This window comes from Calliphora vicina, chromosome 3 (assembly GCF_958450345.1).
Source record: "Calliphora vicina chromosome 3, idCalVici1.1, whole genome shotgun sequence".
In the NCBI taxonomy this organism is placed as follows: domain Eukaryota; kingdom Metazoa; phylum Arthropoda; class Insecta; order Diptera; family Calliphoridae; genus Calliphora; species Calliphora vicina.
Genome location: NC_088782.1, coordinates 21,971,052 through 21,993,353, shown reverse-complemented (window position 1 = coordinate 21,993,353; position 22,302 = coordinate 21,971,052). Strand labels below are relative to the sequence as shown.

The 22,302-nt window shown below is 31.8% G+C and overlaps 1 protein-coding gene across 7 annotated transcripts in view; it reads right to left on the bottom strand.

Annotated features, from left to right (window-relative positions):
* Cip4 (formin-binding protein 1-like Cip4) overlaps positions 1 to 22,302 on the bottom strand; it is a 159,767-nt gene that overhangs the window by 6,345 nt on the left and 131,120 nt on the right. For all 7 annotated transcript variants that reach the window (XM_065503121.1, XM_065503120.1, XM_065503123.1 and 4 more), the window contains 5 exons: positions 16,806 to 16,856; positions 9,623 to 9,767; positions 9,270 to 9,560; positions 9,025 to 9,203; positions 8,777 to 8,969 (listed from right to left, as the gene is read on the bottom strand). In XM_065503121.1, coding sequence (XP_065359193.1) covers positions 8,777 to 8,969; positions 9,025 to 9,203; positions 9,270 to 9,560; positions 9,623 to 9,767; positions 16,806 to 16,856 — 859 coding nt within the window. The remainder of the gene's footprint in view (positions 1 to 8,776; positions 8,970 to 9,024; positions 9,204 to 9,269; positions 9,561 to 9,622; positions 9,768 to 16,805; positions 16,857 to 22,302) is intronic.

The following is a 22,302-nucleotide window of genomic DNA, read 5'->3' as shown; positions in this document are numbered from 1 at the left end:
ACAGAGAGTATTTTTGAAATTGTATCACATTTTTTTTATTTTTTTTTTTCAAAGATTAAACAAAATTGTTCACAAATTTTCAGTTTTAAATAAATAGTTTTCGAATTTATCAATAATAAAAAACAAACAACCAATTTTTTAAAAAGTATTTGGAAGTGTAGTGTCAATTGTGATTTATTTTGTTTTGGTTTGTTTTTGTTGATGATTTTGAATGAGATGAGTGTGAAGAAGTGTAGTCGAGAGGGTAGAGTTGAGTAGATGATAAAAGAATATTAGTTGAATTTGTGTGTTAAAATGAGAGAAAATAATGAATAAAAAAGCATTTTTAAATACCAACAAATGTTTGTGATTTTGTAAAAGAAAACTAATTAAAATTACTAAAAAAAAACAGATAAAATAAGCATAATTTTATATAAAAAAAAATAATAATAAAACATATTGAAAAACACTGCGGTAATAATTTAATAATAAAGCTGGTTTTATAATGAAAAAATTATTTTTATATCTTAAGAAAGATTTAAGGTAAATCTACCACTACCAAGATTGTCCCATTTTTAATGTTCATCATAACCCCTACATTATAGCCCCGGCATTCAAATATATTGGTTTCAAATGTCAGCAGGTTGACCAATATTCGAAATGTTACAACAAATTTAAATCTCAATGATAAATATTCAGCCGTATGTCTCCTAATAATACTCTTCACCGTATTCCTGTATCTAAAATAAGTTCCCCATGAGTTTGAATCCAATTTCTCTATTTATGCTCTGTATGTCAGATCACTCATATTTCTATGATTCTAAACCAGTGGTGGCCAACGAGAGAGTGCTTAAAATGCATATGTAGTAGTGAAAAAATAAAAGAGTACACAAATGGAAATGCGTGTGCTTTGCACTGAAAAAATTGTAAGAAATTGTTTTTGTTTTGAGTTTACTTTGTGTTTTTACTCAGAGAATTCGTATTGCGTATGTATTAGTGAGAATAACATAACTACCCCGGGGTAGTGTTTGGCCACCAACGTTCTAAACGTCCCATAAATTACAGAAATTTTTAACATCCCGAACCCTCTTCACTCTAGTAGAAGCAACATTATGAACAGTATTTATGTCCCCTCGAAACTCGAAGTTCTTCTCCTCCCCCAGGGCTTAAATCAGCGGAGGCCTTGTGAACGGACATTTCCTAGTGGCACTTGACCTGTCGAAGGACAATCACCCCACACTCTTCCAGGACATCCTGCAGTCCACAGTGCCCAACAATACGAAGAGATATATAGTGAACTTTCTGAGTAGCAGATTAGGGAGCTCTTGTCGAGGCTACTGTTAAACTCCCAGTGCCCCCACAAAGTGTGGAAGTAATCACCTATGCGGACAACTGAACTATTTTGGCAACAGGTTGATGAGCTTTGCGGTATGGTAAATGGTTATCTCAACGAAATGCACAATTTCTTCATTGCACGTAACCTGCAGTTATCACCAGCGAAGTTATCGGCAAAACTCTTCACCAACTGAACGAATGAGGTAAAACTCAACTTAGGTATTATTTCGACAGCGAACCACACGATAATCTTGGGTGTCACCTTAAGGATCGTCACAGACTGACTTCAAATTACCTCCGAACATTAGGAGGTAATTTGAAGGATATTAAGATTCTTCCGGTCAAGGAAGACAACGTCATGTTGACGCAACAGTTCCATCTGGGATGTCACCAGATGAGTCATCCTAACTTCGACATCACACAGTTGAAGCCTCCCCCGAGGTATGGCAGACAGAACCTACGTATATACGAGGAGAGCATACAGAGGTATGTGCAGGATACATTTGATAGCAACTGGTATATGACAGCTTTGAACGACATTAATAGAGACGTCATCAATTCCGCGGATACCGTATGAAGGCCGTACTTGGACGCCTAAAACAAGTGTTGTTCTGGCGCAACTAAGATCAGGATGGAGCAACAGTCTTAATGCCTTCGGTCCGTGCCGCTCTCAACTTATGCTCAGCATGTGACACCCTCCACATTTTCAACTGTCCAGCCAACCCTACTTCACTCCATCCTATGGATTTATGGACTCATCCTGTTGATGTAGCACAATATCTTGGAATTGAACAACATGCAGAACCCCCAGATCATCTAGATTGATTATTGTAAAATTGTTCATGCTGCTACAACCACATCGGATGAAGGAGGTAAAACTCAACTTAGGTATCATGGTCGACGGCGTACAAATTCCGACAGTGAACCACCCGAAAATCTTGGTTGTCACTTTTGATAGCCTTTTTACCTTCTCAGCATACGTCACTGCAATCACGCATAAATTTCGAAATAGAAACAAGGTCCTTAAGCCAATAGCGGGCAGCACTTAGGGTATGGACAAAGAAACCTTGCAAAACTATCTACCTACAAGACGATTAACCGGTCAGTGGTCAACTATGCTGCTCCAGTATGTTCGTTAGAAACTCTTACAAAGAGTGTTTTAATAAACTCATTTGAGGAGTTTTATTTTTTTCCCTTCATAAAATAAAAATCAGTTGAGGATTTTCATTTTATGTAAATAGACTCTTAAAGCTTGCAGCTAGTCAGATCATTACAATTTTTAATAACCAAGCATAAGGATAAGCATGATCCGAAATTGAAAGCATTTTTATATTTAAATTTTCAAATCTCAATGGTAGGCTAATTTTCATGTTTAAAAATTAACAATTTTAATTGTATCCAATTACAGCATTAAGATGAAGCTGTAGTTTTCTATCCTTCATTTCGAAATTTAATAAATTTTGCATTAATATAAATTAAATACATTTTGTAGGTACATAGTTATAATAATAAAACAATAGCAAAATAAAGCATACAATTGGGGTATTCACACGGTCTGCTATTAGTCATATTGTAATAATGTTCTAATGTATTATAATAGTTGTTGTTGTGTTTTAAACAAACAAAAAAGTATTCTTTTTTGACAAAACAATAAACATAGTTCAATAGTCTGTTGAACTGTTGAACATTCATAACCTATCTGTTGTCAAAAACCTATCTCATGCAACAACAAATTACATGCTATTCTATGTATTTTGTTGTTGTATGAGACATATGATTTGTTGTATTTTTGTTTGACAAATCGTAGTGTCTCGTCTCTATGTATAATTCTCTATGGTTCAAATAGTCTTATTAGTTTAGAACTTTTTTGTTTGAAACACAACAAAAATTTGTTTAAACTATCATAATATATTAGGACATTATGACAATATAACCAAATAGTAGACCGTGTGAATACCACAAATATATTTATGTATAACATAACATAGTTATCGAATGACATAAATAAAATTAAATAAAAACTAACTGGCAAATTTGTTTTAAAAGGACGAAAATACACAAACAACATTATTAACAAAATTTCCCAAATTCACACAATTAAATTTTAGACATTAAATAAAAGTTCCTCTAGCACGAAAGAAAAGTGAAACAAAAAAAAGTTTAATGAAAAACTTTTCGAATTATTTCAATACAAACCCAGCTAAAATTTAAGTACTTACTACAACTGTTTACAAAGGGTGTTTTTTTTAAGGCCGATAGAACTTACGAAATGGTTAACTGTCAAATGAACTGTCATATCTAATGTACTCTGGCAGATAACCATGAATAGATTGACGCTTGAACAACGCTACCAATTGTATTCGATAGTTGAAACAGAAAGTCAACTTTTTTCCAACTTTTAAAAAGTCGACTTTTAGACTTTTATTCGAACTTTTAAAAAGTCGACTTTCGAACTTTTGACTTTAACATTATTGAATAGTGGACTTTTGACAATTTATGAAAAATCGGCTTTTCGAGCTTTCGACATTCTTTAAATCGACTTTTTTGAATATTTTCGACGACTTTGAGATTCTTATGGCGCACATAATCGTCCATCTAAGCAAGCTTAATGAGTTTGTTAATAAAACAAATCAGACTGCAACAATATTTTTATTGAAATAAAAATTTACTTGATTTCGAGCAAGGGACCTATCAATTGACCTCCAAGGTCGTGCGATTATATCTCCCGATTTTTTCCTATGAGGCCACGTGAATTCACTGGTTTATGCTGATGAACCAGCAACAACTGATGCCTTGGAGGCCAACATTTTTCGTTACATACGGCCAGCAATGCTCGAAAAAGTGGCCCAAAATTGGAAGTCCAGAATGAGCTTCGTCAAGAATAGCCATTCTGACCTATGCCCTAAATCATTTTCAAATGTTAATGTCATGTCTTGATCTTTCGAATATTTATTTATTTATTTTTTAAAAAATTTACTTTTTTGTGTTATTTTTTACAATTTCAAGTTCTATGGGGCTTAAAAAACAACCTTTAAATGTGTAATTACTTTACTATCATTAAAACAAGTTACAAGTAATGACTTAAATAACACATTGATGGAAAATGACTAGAAAGTAAGCAGTTCTATAACAGATAATGTATAAGACATTATACCTCTACTTCTAAGTAATGCAGACGGTATATAGTAATCATTGAAAAGTAAGTTATTGAGTAATTGCAAGTCATTACCAACTTTTTGCTGGAATTACAATATTTACGATTCACTTTTCTTTCTACTTTAAGGATAAATGATTTAATAACAAATTAAGATGCAACAAAAACAATTTCTATAGATGAGATATGAATGTTTCTTTATGTGGAGTAATTAACAAGAATTTGACTTAAAGGAATCGACATGAATTGATTAAAAAAATATATAGACAGAGAAGGAAAATTAATGAAAGAAAATGTGTCTAAAATGAACGAAATATACAATTGATTATTTTCTTAGTTTAATAAAGAAGTCAAAAACACAAATTTATAACAGAAAAAACAAACAGGTATGTAATGTACTCGTTTAAACAAATATTATGTATTAGGAACAAAACACAAACATGAAAATGAAAGCCGATTTATGAAATTCGAATTAGGTCCAAGTTAAGGAGTTAGGGACTAGACAGGAGTTGTAAGTAAGTAGAACAGGTAGTGGTAGTGGAAGGAAGGGACAAAAAAAAAATGTGAGACAACAACATACCACACAGGGGTCTTTAAAAAATGGAGGACATTTTGTACTTACATTAATTATATAAAGCAGAAGTAGTAGAAGTATTTTATAATGATATTTCAGATTTATTTATAAAGAAACAACGATTGATTTTGTTTAAACATCCGGGCAGTTAAATGCAATTGTTTGTTTTTGTATGACACAATGCGTTATTATATGTATTTTCGAGAAAAAACCAACGACAGTTTTTTTTTTGTTTTTTTTAAATAAAACATAACAATTAATGAAGAAAATCATGATTTTAAGAAAAATGAAAAAAAAGACACAAATAAATAGAGAAAAAAAAGAGAAGACTTGATGAGTATTTTAAGAATCTTAAAAAAATACTTATATAACAATATAATTCAAATAATAAATAATCAAATAAGGCACAAACATTTCGTAATTCAACTTAAAACAGGAAATAAAAACAAACACATTTACTAACTACTGGAAAACATTTAAAGATTTCAAAATCAAAAGCTTTATGACGCTGCTAATCATAGTTGGCAGATTTTATTAAAAAATCTGCTTATACAGGGAGTGACAATACAATGGAAATAAAATACTAAAAAAATTCTTAAGAATTTCTTTAAGAACTTTTAGTAATGGAATATTTGAAAAACATTATATTGCAGAATAAAATTTGTTTGGAAATATGTAAAATAAAATTTCACGTAGGCTGAACCAAGTAGTATTCGAGTTTAAGTTATTAAAATGGGCCCTACAAAATGCTTCAGGAGCGGCGCTATGCAATATTTTAGAAGGGCGGAGATTTAAAGTGGCATATTTTTTAATATAATTGAGATATTGATTGGAATTTTTTTTTGTAAGACCAACAATTAACTTATCAAAACAAAAAAAAATTAGTTCGGAATAAATGTGGATCAAATTGTTCCTAATATTTGCAATCCTATTAAAATTTTGATACAAATTTTAGTTGTAGAATCTCAATAAATATGCAATATGTAATAAAATCTTTATTTATTAACAAAACTCAATGAAATTTTCAACGTTTTTTTAAACTTATCATGCTAAATAACAAAGTATAAAAAAAACTAGACAAAAGGTCAAAGGGAATCCCGCAATTCCTAAAATTTTTAGCGAAAATCACAAAAATAGTATTTTTTACAATTTTACTCATAGGATACACATTTACTTCGGGACTGGGAAAATATTTTGGGGATAAATAGGGAACACATCAAAGTTTGCAAGGAAGCTTTACGTTTTCTTATCTCAGCTTTGGGATTTTAGAACATGTGATCCAAATTTGAAATTTTTATAAAAAAAACATTGTCAAATTTCGAAGGGTGTAGGGCGACATATTTGAAAAATAGAACATGTTTTTTATACCAAAATGTTATCCGTAAAGATACCTTACAGAAAAACATAAAATTGTTATATGTGCTTAAAGAAAATGTTTTTAATAAAACAAGTAAGAGCTATATTCGGCTGTGCCGAATCTTTCTTCACCAAATTATACTTCAAAATACAAATTTTAAATATTTTTAGGTCAACAATTTTTTTCAAAAGTTGTTTTATTATTTTAAATTTTTTAAATTTAAATTTTTTTTTAAGTTTTTTAATTTATTTTTTTTTTTTTGGTGAAAAAAAATTCGGGTTAAAAAATATTTTTTCCGATTTTGTCCTATTGTAGGTCCAACTTACTAGGTCTTATATACGTCGTTGCAAAGGTCTTTGAAATATATATCATTAGATATCCATATTGTCTATATCAATGACTTAGTAATCGAGATATAGTTAAAAAATCGAGGTTGTCCTGGTTTTTTTCTCATATCTCAGACAGTTGTGGACCGACTTTGCTGATTTTAAATAGCAAACTTCTCGAAAGCATGTCTGACAGAATTATTGAAGATTTGGATCACGACGATGTCTGGGGTCTTCAGAAAATTGATTTCAACAGACAGACAGACGGACAGACAGACGGACGAACATGGCTTAAAGAAGTGGCCACTTAAAATCCGTACGCATATCCGTAATCATAACAACGCCCCCTGTTATCAAAATGGAAAAAGATTTACATACGATTTTAATAACAAATCTGCCATTATTCTACAATGAATTTCAAGTCATTATGTTTAGTTTTAAAAAGTGTAGACACAATGGAAAATGAAGCTAGAAATAAAATTGTGCACAAATATCTACAAAATCCGACTTTGTCGGGCTAAAAGATAGCCAAAATCTGATTTTCGGCAGCTATCAGGTCAAAATTTTTACATCTAGGCAGCTCGAGGTTGTGTGGTTTTAAATATGAATACTAAAATTGAACAAAAATATTAATTTGGCAGGCAATCCGCAGCTGCGGTTTGAAGAGTCAAGCTTTTCAGACATGTTTTTAAAGAATTTTCAGAATTATATATAAAAAGAGAGTTTGGAAAAGCGATTGCTGTCATTTATAAGACATTACACATTTGATACAAAGTTTCAGGCAAGTTATCATTACTCAATGACAACTATGAAATGGTATAATGAGAATAATATTGATATTATACCAAAACACATCAATTAAACAAATTGCACAAATCTTCGTCCAATCGAGATATATTGGGGAATTGTTAAACGTAAATTGAAAAAGAGTGAAGGTACAGTAAATAACCAGATTTTGATGAGAACAAAGTGGAATAAATATGCTGAAATAACGGTAGAAGTGGGAAGAAAAGTTGTGCAGCTATTAATGGGAGGCATAAGAAGAAAAGCCAGAAAATTTATTCGAAATAAAGACACATATACCTACAGTTACATTTTGTTTAAAGCTTAATAAATTACCTTTAATTTCATGTATAAAATGTTAACATACGTTGTTTCATTTAAAAGTTATGATCGCTTTAATCCGTACGGATTTTAAGTGGCCACTTCTTTAATCGACTCCGCTATCTATAAGGATCCATAATATATATACTTTATAGGGTCGGAAAATTATATTGTGAAAATTACAAACGGAATGACAAACTTATCACGTAGGTGAAGGGTATAAACGAGCAACAATCAACTATTTTTTGAATTTTGAAATTGAAAATCGTTTATTTTTGAATCCATAATGGATATTGCTCTAAAATCTTTTGTATATTATTTGTAATTTAGTTGTCTAACTAACAAAAAAAAATCGAGACCATTAGGTCCAAAGGTACGACCTATATTTTTAAAAAAGCGGACCAAGTATGGCAAAATTTTAAAATTTCAATTTTGACACGCAAGCACATTTTTCAAGACCTAGCTAAGTACTTTCCAAAAATATAAAAATCTTTGACGGGAATCGGATGGGAATCAAAAAATGGCAAGTGTTTAAAAATGTTTACATGTCGAAGGTATCCTATTTTGAGCTCCCATAGCGCAGCCCCTGGAGCATTTGTAGGGTCCATTTTAAAAACTTAAACTCGAATATTCCTTGTTTACGACCACGTCAAATTTTATGCCGTTCAGACCAGCCGTTTAGAAATGCCAGATTTATTTCCAAAAAATTTTGATACTGCCCCACTGTGCATTGTATATTATCGCTCTTTGTACTCATTTTCTCAATCTCTGGTTATTTTTTTATCGTGACGATAAACTGACAGTTCTCATACAAAAAAAAAATGTTAATTGGAGGCTTATCGTTACGAAAAACGATAACCAGATATTGAGAAAATATGGGTGTGTTTAGCAGACGTCAACAAAGCCTTTTATTTGTGTTAATTATTAAGTTAGCAATTGTATCTTACCTTATTACTGCCAAATATATTGAAAATTCCCACACGTTTCTTCAGTTTATTGGCACTTATTGTGCCCTTAACGGTTAAATGACTCGACTGTACCGTATGATTATAGTGGGAATCTTGTGATGAATCAAGGGCATCCTGTTTTGATAAATCTTCAAAGGGTATATCTAGTGGTATATCAAAACCAGACTTAAACCTAAAGAAATTTGAGAATTAGTTTTGCTTTTTAGTAGGGCGGGCAATATAAAAACCTTTCTATAACTTTATAAGAATCTTCTCTTTCATTTATCGCTTCGCCAGCCTTAATAATACCCTCCAAACATCGGCCGATTATGGGAGCCACATTCGATTCTACATTTGCAGCTTCTATAATGAATTCTCGTATGCCACGTGTACGTTTTTCGTCCAATTCTTGCAGGCGATTGAAGACCTGATAAAAGAAATAATAAGTTTTTAGAAAAAGTACTTGTTTCTAAATTAAAAAAAAAACTCTTACCTCTGGCAATAGTTCTTGGTAGTGCTGCTGCTGTAGATTATTCGTTTTCTGCAATTGATTGGCGTATTCATTTTTCGCATCATCTGACTGCTGAATTTTGGCTGTCATTATATTTTTATAACGTTCCACCTCGGCTCGACTTAAATTTAAATCCATATCAGCTTTTTTATAATTTTCCACCGCCTTTTCAGAGTCACGATAGGCTTTCTCATAGTTACGTTTGGCCCTCTCCAACGAGGCCAATTGTGTGGTGAGGTTTTGTTGTAAATATGTGCCATTTGATAGACATTTCTAAAGAACAACAAAAAAGAATTAGATTTTTTTTTAAATTCCAATACTTTACAACAACTTACTTTTCTTTCTTCTCTTAGGGTTTTGGAGAGCAGTGTAATGCCTTGTATGATTTGTAATTGCAGGGATTCCGCTACCACTTCCCGTTGTCCTGCCAGATCACTGATTTCATTGAGTACTTTACGGAAAGCTTGCCATGATGTAAATCTAAAGAAAAATGGAGAAATAGTAAATTATTTATTTGTTTTATTAGCCATTTAAAATACAATTAATTTTAATTTATGTTTAAAGTAAGATAAAACAAATTTATATAAAATTGTTTCTTTTTTTAGTTGTTTTACATTAATATTAATGATTTAGCTTAGCAAACGTTTTTAAGTCAAAAAAATAAAGAGTAATCAAGTAATTAAAAAAGTAGTTTAATTGCCAGTATATGTTTTAATTTAAATTAAAATTATGTTTAAACTTTTGTATACAAAATATATAAGATATTTAGGTTAGGTTCCATGGACAGCCACTCTTCAAGCAGCTCACTTGGGTCCATTCAAAACTGACCCTTTTGTGATGCCCAATATAAGATATTTAACTAAAATTACTATTTGGTACTTTCTTTTAGTAAAACTCAAGTTTTGCACTGTTTTTTAAACCGAATCTGAGTAAATCTTTAGAATTCGAATCCACTTAATTGGACTAGATGATAGTCTGAGTACAAGATAGTGTCCTGATAATAAGAAAGCTGTCTCATTACAAAATAGTGTCCTGAGTATAAGACATCTGTCTAAATATAAGACGGTTGTCTGAGGTTAAGACGGTTGTCTGAGTGTAAGACGGTTGCCTGAGTGCAAAACGATTGACTGAGAATAAGACAGCTGTCTAAGTATAATACGGTTGTCTGAGGTTAAGACGGTTGTCTGAGTGTAAAACGATTGACTGAGTATAAGACGGTTGCCTGAATGCAAAACGATTGACTGAGTATAAAGGCCCAACTATAATATGCATAAGCTAGCTTAAGGTAATGTCAAAACCGAACGAAAAGTCTGTCAAATGCTTAAGGAAATTCAAAGAAACTTTTAGGTGGCTATAATGTACTTACGTGCATTCAAAACTATTTAGTCCCATTTGAACATTTATGTGCAACTTGCAATTAAAAAAATACGTATTTCTTATTATTTTATCAAAATATATAAATTTTCTTCATCCTTTTCATTTATTTCTTTATTTTCTTTGTATAAAATAAATAAACAGCTGATTCCGTACGGAATGTGCGACCAGCTTCGCACTTTGCTTAAGCAAATAAAATTCGACGAAACTTGACGAAACTCTCTTAAGTACATTATAGTTTGTCACATACGTTTTATATGTATTCGCACATTTGCTTAAGCTGACTTAAGCTAGTGTATGCATATTATAGTTGGGCCTTAAGACAGCTGTCTAAGTATAAGACGGTTGTCTGAGGTTAAGACGGTTGTCTGAGTGTAAAACGATTGACTGAGTATAAGACGGCTATCTGAGTATAAGACGGTTGTCTAAGTATAAGACGGTTGTTTTAGTATAAGACGGTTATCTGAGTATAAGATATTTGTCTAATTATAAGGTTGTCTTAGTATAAGACGGTTGTCTGAGTGTGCTCGTTTGAAGCGAGCACTGGCCGAGAGTATCCGATATTGGCTTGATTCGTTCTTGGCCTCAAAAGATGAGAAGTTCTTTTGGCTCGGAATTCATATGTTGCCAGAAAGATGGGAAAATGTCATAGCTAACAATGGCCAATATTTTGAATGATCTTATATTGCACAAGTGCTAAAAAATTTTAAAAAATTCCGTATTTTTAAGTCTTACACCCAATAATTTTAGAAAAGTTCACTTTTTTTATACCCTTCACCTTCGTGAGTTTGTCATTCCGTTTGTAATTTCCACAATATAGTTTTCCGACCCTATAAAGTAAATATATTCTGGATACTTATAGATAGCGGAGTCGATCAAGTCATGTCCGTCTGTCTGACTGTTGAAATCAACTTCCAAAGCCCCCAAATAACTTACATTTTCACGATTCATACATCAATATCTCCGGAATTCTTTCGGTTCGGTTGCTATTTAAAATCCAGAAAATCGGTTCACAAATGGACCTATATCTGGATTACTAAGTCATTAATGTAGACAATATGGATATCTAATGATATATATTTCAAAGACCTTTGCAACGACGTATATAAGACCATAGTAAGTTGGACCTACAATGGGTCAAAATTAAAAAAAAAATATTTTTTAACCCGAATTTTTTTTCACCAAATTTTTTTTTCGCTAAATATTTAAAAAAAAAACAAAATTTTAAAATTTTTTTTTCCAAAAAATAAAAACTGGAAAAAAATTAAATTTTGTTTACCTAAAAATATTTCAAATTTTTATTTTGAAGTATAATTTGGTGAAGGGTATATAAGATTCGTCACAGCCGAATATAGATAGCTCTCTTACTTGTTTAAATAACTTTTTATTATTTTAAGATTTTTTTTTATTCTTTAAAATTTCAAAAAACTACTATTTTCTATCATTCAAATTAAAGTAAACCACTTTTAAAAGGTTAACTATAAAAGGACAAACAACTTGTTTACTATTTTATGCTAGAAAATCCATAATAATTTATAAACAAACAAAAATAACAAATATTTATAACTTCAGAACAGACAAGAATTGAGACAGTCATACGCATAAGCGCCGCCGCCAATATTTATGCTGACGAGTATTTGCTATTTTTAACATAGAAAATCGAAAAAAGTACTTATGAATTCATAATTGTAACCATTTGGCGTCATAGGTGACATCATGTCTCTACATATTTTGTTTAATACGCATTCACTCACTCACTTGCTATAATCGACCATAAACGGCCATTAACGTTCTACTTCATTTAATAAATAAGAAAATACTAAAGAAACTGAAATGTTTTCTTTTCACTTGAAATTACAATAAATAAATGAAATATTTGCACTACGCATTTCTGATATCAAGTGGGACTTTAGAGTGACCAGACTTACGTATTTCAACAAAAAGACAGGAAATTTTTCAGGATCATTTTGCCTAAATGTGGTTGAAACTATTGAAAGATCACAATATTTAATATCTTTATTTTATGCTTTAAATCTTCACTCATGAAACTGAAATTTAAATTTACTTGAAATCCGTTAAAATTCGTTGTTTTTTTAAACCTATTTCAAAACTTGTTGGTCTCAACATTTGTTTATATTATTTTTTTCTGTTTTTGCAAAAAACACTTTGACGTAAGTTAATCTACCATAAAAAGCCTCTCTCTCTGTATGTAAACAATTTTGGTGTGTCGTCTAATAAACATTTGCTCATAATTAATTGTCAACCAAACAAACAACCATCCATCCATCCATTCATTCCAAACTAAGCTGTCACTCAAGTCATTCAACTTGTTGGAGTTGTGTGATTTTTTTTATACACTTTTTTTCCATATATTTTTCTATTTTTATTTAACGTGGGCTTTAAGAAAAGTGATTACGTGCTGACACGTGAAACGTAATGTTATAATGTGTGTTTAATTTGTATTAGACTATAATTTTTTTAGTTTAAATTGACATAATAAAGGTAGGTGTCTAAATTATAACTTTTGAAAAGTGATGCTATAAAAAACAGTTTTATAATGGTCATTGGCGCAAAAAATATAATAAATGAAATTACTTTATAAATTTTAGCTTAAACTTAAAGAATATTATGTATTCAAAATTAAAATCTTTGATTTTAGACAAACCACATACAAAAATGTGCAAGCGTTTAAAACTGTTACATGTCAGAGGTGCTTTACTTTGAAATCCCACAATGCCGTTCCTGAAAGTTCTTTGGTAAACTATCTGAACCTATTCGTAACAATCGCCCACTGTGTGCCGTGTTAAACAGACTACTCCCTTTCATAAACAGTTTTAGAAACCCCCCCCCCCCAAGAACCAGTCACATAACTAGTTCTCTGTCCTGTCAGTTACTTTTTCCTAAGTTAATGTAAGCTAAAACTGAATACCCTTTATTATTTGTATTTAATAGGGTAATATTGAAGTCATTTCTTAGCATATACAAGAGATTATTTCTATAAAAAAAAAAAACATTTTGTTTGTTTGTTTTATTTTTTCTTATTTGTTTCTTTTCGGTTAGAATTTTTTGGCAAAGTTTCAAGTAGAAAAAAACAAAATCGATTTTATTTATTCACATGGTTTATATCACAAAATAAATATTGTATTGTACCAAACAAATATAATTGGAGAATAAATGGAAAAATAAATAAAAGGAAAACAGAATTAACAGAATAATAATACTAATATTTAAATGTAAACAACAAAAAAATTAACAAACAAGTAAGAGAGCTATATTCGGCCGAGCTGAATCTTATATACCCTACACCAAAGTATAATTTAAGAAAAATATAAAAAAAAACTTTTTCTTAAAAAATAAGTAAGAGAGCTACAGATATTCTTTAAAATACCCTTCACCAAATTATAATTTAAAATAAAAATTTTAAATAAATTTCGATAAACAAAAATTTTTTTATTCCAAAGTGGGTTTTTCCTTTTTTTTGGAAAAAAATTTTTTAATATTTAGCAAAAAAAAACTTTTGGTAAAAAAATTCGGGTTAAAAAATATTCCGATTTTGATCCATTAGTAATATCCAGATATAGGTCAAAAATCGAGGTTGTCCTTATATCTCAGCCATTTGTGGACCGATTTTCTCGATTTTAAATAGTAACCGATCCGGAAGAATTCCGGAGATATTGATGTCGAAAAGTCGAAATCGACTTTTTGGTCGGATAAAAGTCGAACAATCGATTATGTTATCTCAAATGTCGAATAGTCGATAAAAGTCGAAAAAAGTCGAATAGTCGATAAAAGTCGAAGTTAGATTGTTAAAAAAATATTTAATTGCTACATTATACTAAAACTATTGCAATTTGGTACACTTGCATTTTTTGTAGTGTATGCTAATATAAATAATAAATAAATGTTTATAAATTAAAGCTTTTTTCTACACAACATTCTTCTAACTATTATCGCCTTGATAAATTTCATTTTTACTGCTAAACATTACAAAAGGCGCATCAATAAATGTAGAAACTATGTATTTGTTACAAGAAATGGTAAAAAGTTGAAAAAAGTCGAAAATAGTCGGAAAGTCGAAAATAGTCTAAAAAAGTCGAAAAGTCGATTTACTAAAAAGTCGACTTTTTAAAAAACGAAAAAAGTCGAAAGTTCGAAAAGTCGACCTTTTAAAAAACAGAAAAAGTCGAAAGGTCGACTTTTTGTTTCAGTTATAGAACCCTAATTGATGTATAAATTGGGTATGTAAGTTATTTGGGGGCTTCGGAAAGTTGATTTCAACAGACATATTTTATCCCAAAACTGTGTTCTGCGATGGGGCTCATTTTTGGCTTAACTGGTTTGTTAATAAACAAAATCGCCGCATATGGAGTGGGACCAATCCACAACAGACCCTACAGACTCGATTACATCCAGAGAAATGCACCGTTTGGTGAGGTTTACACGCAGGTGGAATCATCGGATATTATTTCTTCAAAAAAGAAGCCGTATCTCGCGTTACGATCAATGGAGATCGTTGCAATGATCAATGACTTTTTGTTCGAAAATATGGATGACATTGGTCGGGCCGAGATGTAATTTCAACAGGATAGCGCTACGTGCCAGACATATGGCGACCTCAACCTTCGATTTATTGAAATCAAAATTTGACGATAACTTGATTTCCAGAAATTCACCTGTCAATTATTTCCTGTGTGGACATGTAAAGTCACTGGCTTATACTGATAAACCAGCAACAATTTACGTCTTGGAGGACAACATTGTTCATGTTATACGTGACATACGGTGCCAGCAAAGCTCGAAAAAATGTTGCCCCAAATTTTTGTTTAGAACAGCCGCCCTGGCCATTTGCCCGAAATCATTGTCAAATGTAAATATCTGTCATTCACCCTTTCCTTTTTTTTCGAAAATGTCGAATTTTGTGCCAAAAAAGCGCCAAGTTCGGGAAGTTTTGATTTACTTTTTTAATTTGAAAAAAAAGTACCGCTGAAGCACACCGATTGCTCCCCAAAGCTTAAGGTGAATGTGTTTTGTGCAGTTCAGAAGTGTTGATTTTGACACGGAAGACAATGATAGCCCAGACCAGCCAAAAAAGTTTGAAGACTAAAATTGGAAGCATTACTCCATGAAGATTATTGTCAAACTTAACAATAGTTTGCAAAATCATTGGGAGCTACTCAATCTGCATGCAGCAAAAGCAGGGAAATTGGGCACCATAAGAATTGAAGCTGAGAGACCTTGAATGAAAAATTTATCCATTTGGATAACACGAAGCGTAAGAGATCATATGTGAAGCCTGGCCAACCAGCCAAATAGACACCAAAGCCAAATATTCGTGGCGCTAGGGTAATTCTCTGTATTTGGTGGGAGCTAAAGGGTCCTATTTATTATGAGCTGCTAAAACCTAACCAGACCATCACAGGGAACCTGTACCGAAAGCAACTGATCCGTTTGAAGCGATTACTGGCCGAAAAACTCCCATAATATGCTGCCATATATGAAACAGTAATATTCCATCATGACAACGATCGACCACATGTTGTAATACCTGTTAAAAGCATTGAGAATGAAGTGGTTGGAAAGTATTGCCTAACCCGGTTTATAGTCCAGACCTTGCCCCATCCGACAACTATTTCTTTCGATCGATGCAGAACGATTTCTCTGGGATACGCTTCACTTTGAAATAGAGTATCCGAAATTGGCTTGATGCAATACCTGTTGAAAACTATTTTGAATGAAGTGGTTGAAATGTTTGGCCTCTCCTGCCTTATAGTCCAGACTTTAACCCGTCCGACTACTATTTGTTTAGATCGATGTAGAACGTTCTGTCTGGGATACGCTTCACCTTTGAACAGAGTATCCGAAATTGGCTTGATTCGTTTTTGCCTTCAATGTTGCCAGAAAGATGGGAAAAGGTCATAGCTAACATTAGCCAATACTTTGATATTTTCTGGGGTAGCAAATGAAAAATGTGGAAATTACAAACGGAATGACAAAGGTTATACAAATATATGCAACTATGTACGTAAGTCTAACAATTAATAAATAACTAAATATTTAATAATATACTTTCCTTCCAATTAACTTCATAATGATTAAATCTATTTGAAAAACATTTTAAAAACAAAAATTGTGGCAAATACTTACTCATTATCTTCTTCTTCTTTCTTTTTGGGCTGATAATTTTTTACTAATCGCCTGTAAATGGAAGAGAAAAAAAAAAGAGAAATTATTATTTATACAAACACAACAACAAAAAAAGAAACAATTTAATTAATCATTGATTAATTAGGTTAGTAATTGCAGTATGATTTGTTTTTTTTTATACAATTTTCACATGATAGAAAATGAAACAACATCATGTTGCAAGTTGCAAGGCCAATAAAAGAGGGAAAGAGAATTATGCATATTATTATTATTATTAGTTAAACATGATTATCATCATCATTATTATTATTATTATTTCAGTTAAACTGCTGCAACGTGTGGCATGTAACCAATAAACTACAACTACTCTATAGAGTTTTGTTTAATTTAATTTGTTTTTAGCAGCGATTTACACATGCAACATTTATTTTGTTGGTTTTATTTATTTAGAGAAAATTTTTAAAAAAAAGTTAAGATTTTTAAGAAAATTTTTGATTTTCTTTAAAAGAAAATATCAAAATTCGCTATCGTTGAACTATTCTAAATACTAACAAGAAAGAGAGCTATATTCGGCTGTGCCGAATCTTATATACCCTTCACCAAATTATACTTCAAAATATAAATTTTAAATATTTTTATTTAAAAAAATTTTTTTTTTCCATTTTTTTTTATTTTTGTTAAAAATGTTTTTTTGAATTGTTATTATAAAAATTTTTTTTTAAATTTTAAAATCTGTTTTTTAAATTTTTTTTTTGGTGAAAAAAAAATTCGGGTTAAAAAATATTTTTCTAATTTTGACCCATTGTAGGTCCAACTTATTATGGTCTTATATACGTCGTTGCAAAGGTCTTTGAAATATCTATCATTAGATACCCATATTGTCTATATTAATGACTTAGTAATCCAGATATATGTAGGTCAAAAATAGGTCAAAAATCGAGGTTGTCCCGGTTTTTTCCTCATATCTCAGCTTCAGATTTTAAATAGCAAACTTGTCGATGCCTGACAGAATTATTGAAGACTTGGATCCCGAAGATATCTGAGTTCTTCAGAAAATTTATTTTAACAGACGGACAGTCAAACGAACATGGCTTAATCGACTCCGCTATCTATAAGGATCCAGAATATATATACTTTATAGGGTCGGAAATAAAAAATGTAGAAATTACAAACGGAATGACAAACTTATATATACCCTTCTCACGAAGGTGAAGAGTATAAAAATAAGTAGCCATTTTTAACCCCTGAATTTGTGGACCAGTTATTTTTTGTCTCTGCATTAGAGAGAAACAGTCATTTTGTAGACATTCTTTGGTAAAAATTTCTGTTTTAGGGAATTCCTTTGAATATTATTATTATGTTATTAACCTGCAATAAATCGTTTAACTCATTCAAACAAAGAAACATAAAACCTAATCAGTTTAACTTAATTAAACAGAAGCACTTTATAATTAAAATAAATTTTTTACAACATCAAACAAATTTTCCCAACTTATTTCATTTTTAGATTGAACCAGACACTTATCTAAACCAAAAAACTAAAACAAAACAAAATAATTTGCAAATGAAAACAAAACGTCAATGACTGACTTGCTAAATTTATGAATTTTAAATACAAACAATGTATTTTTTAGGAGCTTTACGTCATGACCCTATTGTTTATATTTGGTTAAAATCGTGTTAGATTAGAAATATTTGAAAAAAAGTACCAAGTATTATGATAATACTGATAATATAAAACACTTAAATAGTTAAACAAAAAACTATAATTTGCAAAAAATAAACAAAAAAGGAGGCAGTCAAAAATTTGGTATTTTTAGACGTGTAACTGAGATTAGCAATTTCACTTCTCTAGATAGCTAGAAGCTACTCAGCTCGACTCTCCGAAATGCTTCAAGAAAAAGCTATACTCCCTACTATAGACGATCAATGATTGCATATATTCCACTCAATTCGCTCTGCTGCCGAAGAGGTACTCGGGTACGATCGGCCTCAAAGAACCAGTGCAACGACCAGGAGCATGTAGAGATGCCGGAATCTAGTAACGAATGCACGAGGCACACTGAAGGTGTGATACGACCAGGAGTGTTGCGATACCACTACAGAGAAATGATTCATACCGATCAATCCTGCAGCCAGCTGCTACGCAAGTCGAAAGTGTGAAAACCTCGAGATGCACAAAAACAGGAATGAGACTCGGAAATTGTTTCCAAAAATAAAGCGTCAAACTGATGGATGTAAATGAGAAGCGTCTTCCTATAGAGATACCAATGGGAAACTAGTAACGGATGCACGAAGCACACTGAAGGTGTGTAATGAGGATTTTTACAAGCTTTTGGCAGGCGATAAAGTCAACAATTCCCTAAATGAAAACAAGTAAGGAAGTATGGTCGGTCAAGCCCGACCATATAATACCCTACACTAAGTAAAAGAGCAAAAACATTTTTCTTTTAAAATTTCAATAATTTATATTTTTGAGTGATTTGCGGAAGTGGGCCTTATATGGGGGCTATGACCAATTATGGACCGATCACCATGAAATTAGATGGTGTGATTTATGTCTCTATGAAAGTTATTCATGTTGAATTTTGTGTGTATACCAAAATTTTTAAGAGATTTATGCACATTAAAGTGATTTTCGGATGCGGGTCTATATGGGAGCTATGACTAATTATGGACCGATCGTAACAAAATTTGGTGACATGAATTTTGTGTATATAAAACTTATTTGGAGCAGAATTTGAGGAGATACATATATAAATTAAACATTTATGACCGCTAAAGTCCAATTTCATGAGGACATTTGTATGGGGGCTATGTGAAATAATGAACCGATTTCAGCCAATTTCAATAGCCTTGGGCCGAAAAAATAATATGTACCAAATTTGATCGAAATATCTTAAAAATTGCGACCTGTACTTTGGGCACAAGGTTTACATGGACAGACGGACGGACATCGTTTAATCTACTCAGAAAGTGATTCTAAGTCGTTCGGTGTTAGACTAATATTTGTGGGCGTTACAAACATCTGCGCAAACGCATAATACCCTCCCCACTATGGTGGTGTAGGGTATAAAAATTTAAATTTAAAATTTTTTTTAATATTTAGCGAAAAAAAATTTGTGATGAAAAAAAAAAATTCGGGTTAAAAAATATTTTTCCGATTTTAATCCATTGTAGGTCCAACTTACTATGGTCTTATATACGTCGTTGCAAAGGTCTTTGACATATCTATCATTAGATATCCATATTGTCTATATTAATGACTTAGTAATGCAGATAAATGTAAGTCAAACATCGAGGTTGTCCCGATATTAAATAGCAACCGAGCCGGAAGAATTCCGGAGATATTGATATATGAATCGTGTATGTATGTTAATTGGGGGCTTCGGAAAGTTAGTTTCAACAGATAGACAGACGGTCATGGCTTAATCGACTCCGCTATCTATAAGGATCCAGAATGTATATACTTTATAGGGTCGGAAAATTATAATGTGGAAATTACAAACGGAATGACAAACTTATATATACCCTTCTTACGAAGGTGAAGGGTATAACAACGATCTCAGCCTAGAAATTAAGCGGAGAATAACTCTTGCCAATAGATGTTACTTTGGGCTTAGTAGGCACAAAGATCACTGTTCGATGCACGAATATCACACTGTACAAATCGCTCATATTACCATTCCTACTCTATGGTGCTGAAACATGGACAATGAAAATATCAGAGGAGTTTGATACGATTTACGGCCCTATAAGCGTTAATGATGGATTCCGAATTAGAATGAACCATGAGCCGTACGAGCTATACGCCGAAGTAGATGTAGTCAAGCGCATTAAAATCTAACGAATGCGCTGGCTCGGAAGCGTTCGGCATCTGGATAATGACGCTCCAGCTCTTAAGACATACAAGGAAGAACTTGCCGATAAGCAACGCGGAAAAGGCCAGCCCAATCTCCAAGATCAGAACACTTGTTGTCTCCAATTGGCGCCAGCATGTAGAATAATTACCTGACCTGTCACAGAATGCCTAAAAGGTGTGAAAATATCCTCTCCTAGTCGTCCATCTTTTCATATAAAACCCCAGAAACCAAACACGGCTTTCCTCAAGGTTAATAACCAAAGAATTAACTGAAAGTTTTGAAATATGACGACGATATATCTTGCCAGCAAAAAGGCCTTTGCGTAATTTGTAAATAAAAAGAAATATTTGAGAGGGTTTAGAATCTTACCGAACTGATTAACTGAACCTTCAGCTTCTGTTAAATTACAATATTTTCCACCAAAATATCTTGTTTTTTGAATTAACATTTTTAATTTTCTTCTTCAATAAACTTTAATTTTGGGAAACTTAATAAATCAAATTCTCAGCTGTATTTTTGCAGCTCAAGGGCCTTAAAAGAATAATGAAGTAAGAAATTAGAGAAAAAAAACAGCATTTTGTTAATATTCATAGTTATCGATGGCAAATTTTTATAATGAAATTATATTATCATCATCTCTCATCTTGATTGCAAAAAATTATTAATCTCCAGATAGTTTAGAAATTTCATAATCAGGATTATCATCATCATCATATCATAGTCAATATAAATTTAACTTAATTCAATAAAAAAAATAAGACAAATTTTGTTGATTTTTAATGATTTAATAACGAGCTACGAAAAAAACCCACCAGACTATATTGAAGAGCCAAAGAAAGAGAAAAAATCAACAAAGTCAACAATGACAAGAAGAGTCTCATTATAATGCTCTTGCAACTTTGCTGCTAGCAAAATACAAAACAAAATTGCTGCTAACTTTGTCAAATCCCAAGCAAATTATTACAAAGTTATATGAAATGTTTGCTTTTCCACATTTTCTTTTGGCCATGTCTGTCTGTCGCCTTCCTTAAACGTAGCATAAATATTTTTCCCATGATTAACCTATTTAGAGTGCAAAAACATAAATTTGTATATTTTATCATTTTGTTATGGCAAATAATGCAATATATAATAATAATAATTTTGTTTTGTTTGAACCAGGCGAAACGTTTGTTGCAATTTAATGACTGCCTCTATAAAAGATGGGAAAGTAATATCAATTATTTGGGGCATTTGTAACAAATTGAAATTGAACATAATAAAGAATATTTCGTTGAGCGCTTCCTATCTTTAAATTTAAATAAAACAAAGCTGAGGCTTTGTTGGGTGGCGCACATTCGAAATGTCCAATTTTCCATGACTCTGGCGCATAAATCAGGCGGAATTTAACCGATGGCATGGGTTATATTGGCTTTGAGAGCCTCTGTGATTTATTTCTCATTCGCAAAGACCTGCGACATTGACCCTGTAAGAGTTTTCCTCTCGCACGATCTCGTGGCCTCCACGTAATATGACCATGCCCTCAAATCGCTTGTGCGGAATATCCTATGTGGCATGAACTGTGTCCTGTTGAAACCACATGTCGTTGGTATCCATATCATTCAATTCAGGCCTAAAGAATCTTTGACCTATAG